The sequence below is a fragment of the Chelonoidis abingdonii genome, chromosome 7 (assembly GCF_003597395.2).
Source record: "Chelonoidis abingdonii isolate Lonesome George chromosome 7, CheloAbing_2.0, whole genome shotgun sequence".
In the NCBI taxonomy this organism is placed as follows: Eukaryota; Metazoa; Chordata; order Testudines; family Testudinidae; genus Chelonoidis; species Chelonoidis abingdonii.
This window is the reverse complement of record NC_133775.1, coordinates 90,764,656-90,769,550: the sequence shown is the minus strand read 5'-3', so window position 1 is coordinate 90,769,550 and position 4,895 is coordinate 90,764,656. Positions and strand designations below refer to the sequence as shown.

At 45.4% G+C, this 4,895-nt stretch overlaps 1 protein-coding gene across 1 annotated transcript; it reads left to right on the top strand.

Moving 5' to 3' along the window:
* Window positions 1-364: 364 nt before the first annotated feature.
* DUSP1 (dual specificity phosphatase 1) lies at window positions 365-3,494 on the top strand. Its single transcript, XM_032801497.2, has 4 exons — window positions 365-734; window positions 906-1,054; window positions 1,277-1,496; window positions 2,101-3,494. Exons 1-4 carry the CDS (start codon window positions 365-367, stop codon window positions 2,469-2,471), a joined length of 1,110 nt encoding a protein of 369 aa, XP_032657388.1. The 3' UTR covers window positions 2,472-3,494.
* The last annotated feature ends 1,401 nt before the right edge of the window (window positions 3,495-4,895 follow it).

The following is a 4,895-nucleotide window of genomic DNA, read 5'->3' as shown; positions in this document are numbered from 1 at the left end:
TAAAGTGAGGAGCCAGCCGCAAATCAAGCTGCCCCCTCCGAGCCAGACTCTGCCTTTGCGAAACAGCGGGGGTGGCTGGAGTTAAAAAAAGTATTTTACAAGAAGCGCTGGCAGCTTTTTTTTAAAAGAAACTAATAGTAGAAACCAAGTAACCCCCGAGAAGAAACAAAGGAGCCGGGAGAGGAAACAGCCCCCAGGCACAGACAAAGGGGACTCGCCTTCTCCCGTCCGAACGAGCACGTTGGCCTTGAAAGAAACCAACAACCTACCCCCCTCTCTCCCCGCCGGCGTCCTGCAGCTGGGGGCCAGACCAGCCGCTCCGAGCTCTCCTCCCTGCCGCTCCTCTCCCGCCGTGCACCGAGCTATGGTCAACATGCAAGTGTGCGCCCTGGATTGCGAGACGCTGCGGGGGCTCCTGCAGGAGCGGGCTGCCCAGTGCCTGGTGCTGGACTGCCGCTCCTTCTTCTCCTTCAACTCCGAGCACATCCTGGGCTCCGCCAACGTCCGCTTCAGCACCATCGTGAAGCGGCGGGCCAAGGGGGCCATGGGGCTGGAGCACATCATCCCCAACGAGGAGCTGCGGGGCCGCCTGCTCAGCGGGGGATACCACGCCGTGGTGCTGCTAGACGAGCGCAGCTCCGACCTGGAGCTGCCCAAGCGGGACAGCACCATCATGCTGGCCGTGAACACCCTCTGCAGGGAGGCCAGGGACACCCGCATCTGCTTCCTCAAGGGTGAGTCCCGGGAGGGCGCAGGGCACGGGTGGCATCAGTGATGAGCCAGGGGAGAGGGAGATTCTGGTTGGCACAATCCAGCCTGGGTGTTTTCAGGGGGGCACAGAGAATTTATGTCTCACCAAGGTTAACAAGATCTTTTCCCTCTTTTTTCTCCCCTTGCCATTCCAGGAGGGTATGAAGCCTTCTCTTCTGCGTGCGCTGAGCTGTGCACCAAGCCAACTGCTCCCACCGGCCTGAGCCTGCCTCTGAGTGCCAACAGCATGCCCAGCAGTGCGGATTCTGGCTGCAGCTCCTGTGGCACCCCACTCCATGACCAGGTCAGTAGGAAATGGGCAAAGAAATAAGGGATCATTTGAACTGAGGGTAGCCCTGGAGGCTGAGTATCTCCAGAGGTGATGCCCAGATACAGATCCATTTAATACTAAAACCATGTAAAGAGACAAACATCTGCTTGTCTGCATGTAACAGAAAAGAAGGATTCTATTTTAAATCACAGACTGCAATTAACTGATCCTCTTTCTTTGTCTCTTCTCTTTTAGGGTGGGCCGGTGGAAATCCTACCATTTCTCTACTTGGGCAGTGCCTATCATGCCTCCAGAAAGGACATGCTGGATGCTTTGGGGATCACAGCCTTAATTAATGTCTCGGCAAACTGCCCCAACCATTTTGAGGGGCATTACCAGTACAAAAGCATCCCAGTGGAGGACAATCACAAGGCTGACATCAGCTCCTGGTTTAACGAAGCCATTGACTTCATAGGTAAATGAGTGCTCTTTGCAGCCTGTGCTTCCAAAGAATCAGTTTGTGTTAGCCTTGAGGCAGAAATTTCAGTGGAAAACTCTAGCCCAGTTTAATTTTAAAATACCTGGGAAACTGTTTACTCAGCGATTAAAATAACACAAAATAAATCTGTAGCTATTTTATTAGGGTCAGTACTCCCTACGAGGAGAGAGCTTTTATTAGGGTCAGTACTCCCTACGAGGCTGTATTGCTAAATGCAGAGAGAGCCTTAACTTGATAAAGCTGTCTGAAATATTGACTCGCATAACAGAAAGTAGTTAGTAACTTAGTCTAGTGTTCCACCAATACATTTTTATTTTTTAAATAGAGATAACTGTTTCAAACAAATATCAGTGGCTGAAGGAAACTGTTTGTATTATTGGAATTAGAGTTTAGTATAGAAATCCCTACATTGCTTTTCCCTCAGGACAAGAGTCTCCTTTGTCTGTGAAGTGCCATGCATAGCTAGAGTGTTACGGAAAGAACAAATTTAAAAAAAAACGTGAAATAGCAGCTTGTGTTTCTGTAGCATTGCAGCAGCCTGACCCTTGTGTTAACCATGTCATTTAATTGATTATTTCAGATTCTGTTAAAAATGATGGCGGAAGGGTATTTGTGCATTGCCAGGCTGGCATCTCCCGCTCAGCAACTATCTGCCTTGCTTATCTGATGAGGACCAACCGAGTCAAACTAGATGAGGCCTTTGAGTTTGTGAAGCAGAGGAGAAGCATCATCTCCCCAAATTTCAGCTTCATGGGGCAGCTACTTCAGTTTGAGTCTCAAGTCCTAGCCCCCAACTGCTCAGCAGAGGCGGGAAGCCCTGCCATGTCTGTATTGGACAGAGGAACATCAACCACCACTGTCTTTAACTTCCCAGTCTCTATCCCTGTACACCCTTCATCCAGTGCTTTAAGCTATCTACAGAGTCCCATCACCACTTCTCCGAGCTGCTGAAGGGTAGATGAACACAAAAACTTGACTCTTGTCTAAAAAGTGCAATAACCCTAGGGACAGTGTCTTCAGTCATTTTGGTTCACATGGGATTCCATCCATCCCAGAACACATTGTCGCAAATACAGAGGGGCTGACTTGACTCCAGAGAGCTAGTTCTTTCTTGAGTTTGTTGGCATATTTTCGACCAATATCTGGATGTCTACAAAGGAGACAAAGAACACAGAACATTGCTTTCTTCTCCTGAGTTATTTCCCCTTTGTCCGTCAGTTCTAAGAGACTAGTCCTTGTTAAATAACATACCCACCGGTATTACCATTTCTGGACATTCTAAGCAACAGTGATGCTGTCCCCTTTTATATGAAAGTCCTGTTATTTATTTATTTTTGTGTAGATGCATTGTTCTTGCCTTCACAAGCCTGAAGTTTCATTTCTAGAGAAACCAAATACCTCAGTATTTTTTGGGTACTGTAATCCTGTAAATACATCTTAAACTGTTTCCTAAGCACTGACGTGAAAGCACCAGATGAGTGCTTTTTTTTTAGTTGCCCAGGGTTGTATGTTTGCTGATTTTATTTATGATGTGAAATAATATATTTCTTCTTAGGAAAGAAGACATGGTTTTGTTACATGATTATGACTTTTTATACAAACAGAATAAATTATGACATTTCTATTGAAATCTGGATGTATAAAGTCTTATGTTTTCAGGATGTAGGGTTAAACCTCACCTACGCTGTCTCCCAGCTAAGGCTGCAGCATACAGCACAGGAAAAAAGTATTGAGTTCAAGTCCTTCTGCTTAGCTTTGTGACAGCAAGCAAATAAGTCAACCCCCTGCTGTCTCAGTCAACCCTGCTGGAAAAATGGGTTTGTGAAAGGGCAGGAACCTCACTGAAAACCAGATTCTGCTCCTGAGCTAAGCTCGACATGGGTATGTAAATGATCAATAACCCTGTGGTTCAAACTGTGGTATAATAGCAATACTCTGTCCCCTGCTTTAATAAATCATATTATAAACACTCCAGGCCACCTTTTCAGCAGTATGAAGTGGTGTTAGCTGCATTGATATCAACAGAGCTATGCCAATTTAAATCAGCTGAGAAACTGGTAGATGACTAGCAGTCACCCTACTGCAAAACAAAATAGATCCCTTTTCTGAGAACCTTCCTTATTACTTATTTACTCTTAACACTTTAAACGTTAAGTCTAAAATCTGGCCCACCACTGACAATTGGCCCATATTTGTAAAGCTCCCCTTAAGGAGTGTAGTGGCTTTCTTTGTCACCCTGAATGTTTCTCTGTCCAGCCCAGAATATTTCTATTACCCTAAATGAAATGCCTGCCCTCTCGTTCCATGCATTGTACACAAATCTGGGCATATGTACAACAGGAGATAGTTTAAACAAATTGCACTGTGTTGAGAGCACATATTTTATTTCTCACACTATGTCAAATTCTGCTCTCTTCCTGCATGTCTCTTTTGACTCCAGGGGAGTTAGTCTGCATTTATATTGATGTAACAGAGCAGAAGATATTTAATTATGTGCTTTAACAGAGACAGGAATTTTAGCCAATGAATATTCATGCCACCTTGAAGGTAAAACCTACAACAACCTATAACTACAACGAAACAGTATGAGAGTTGTGCGCAGCCCTGTGGGTGGTGTAGCATCAGGCTATCCCACTGGGAGTTGTGGGAGAGATTGTACTTTCAGGACCGCAGCTGCTGTGCCACCCATGTACTTCCCGCTGAGACAGGGTAATGCTGGAGGTACAGGGTGGGTATGGGTATTTCCCCACCTGCTTCCCTCTATATTTAGAGTAGTTAATAACACTAGCAATGCTAGTCTTGTGCTCAGAAGACTGCCAGAACTGCAACTGTGACTGGCTTCTTGCACCGACTGGACATGATCAGGCACTGTATCTTTAAAATCCAGTGGATCTAATTCTCCTGGATGTTATGCAGCCTCATTGAAGATGGGTTTGCACAGATGCAGATAAAAGTAGAATTTGACCTTGTCTCTTTACTTGAAATGAAGGCACTTATCATTAAAATAGATGCTGAAGTCCAAGGTTATGCATGAGCTCTTCCTGAGTATATAATAGCTGCTGTTTGCCTACACAACCAGTGCTGAATCAGACACCACATAATTTGTTGCTTTGTAAAGCCCTGTGAGATAACTGAAGTGTTCATGTAAATCCATTCTATGTAAAATCCAGTTCTGATCTCTTAGGAGGAGGTACCCTTAAAAGTTAATCTGATTGCACAGCTAGGTCTGAAATTCTCCCACATGAAATATTCCACAGACGCTGCTCTGCCTTCAGGAATATATGTTAGCAATCAGTGAGCCACAACCTGACCCCAAGGGACAAAAACAAATGGAACAGCAAAAGGGAAGTAAATGAACATCTCTATTCACGGACA

What these genes read in the sequence shown, in the direction of transcription:
- DUSP1 (XM_032801497.2), top strand. Translation starts at nt 365, where the DNA reads ATGGTCAACATGCAAGTGTGCGCCCTGGATTGCGAGACGCTGCGGGGG. An exon ending in CCGCATCTGCTTCCTCAAGG is followed by an intron (nt 735 to 905) that starts GTGAGTCCCGGG and finishes TTGCCATTCCAG; the next exon opens with GAGGGTATGAAGCCTTCTCT. An exon ending in GCACCCCACTCCATGACCAG is followed by an intron (nt 1,055 to 1,276) that starts GTCAGTAGGAAA and finishes CTTCTCTTTTAG; the next exon opens with GGTGGGCCGGTGGAAATCCT.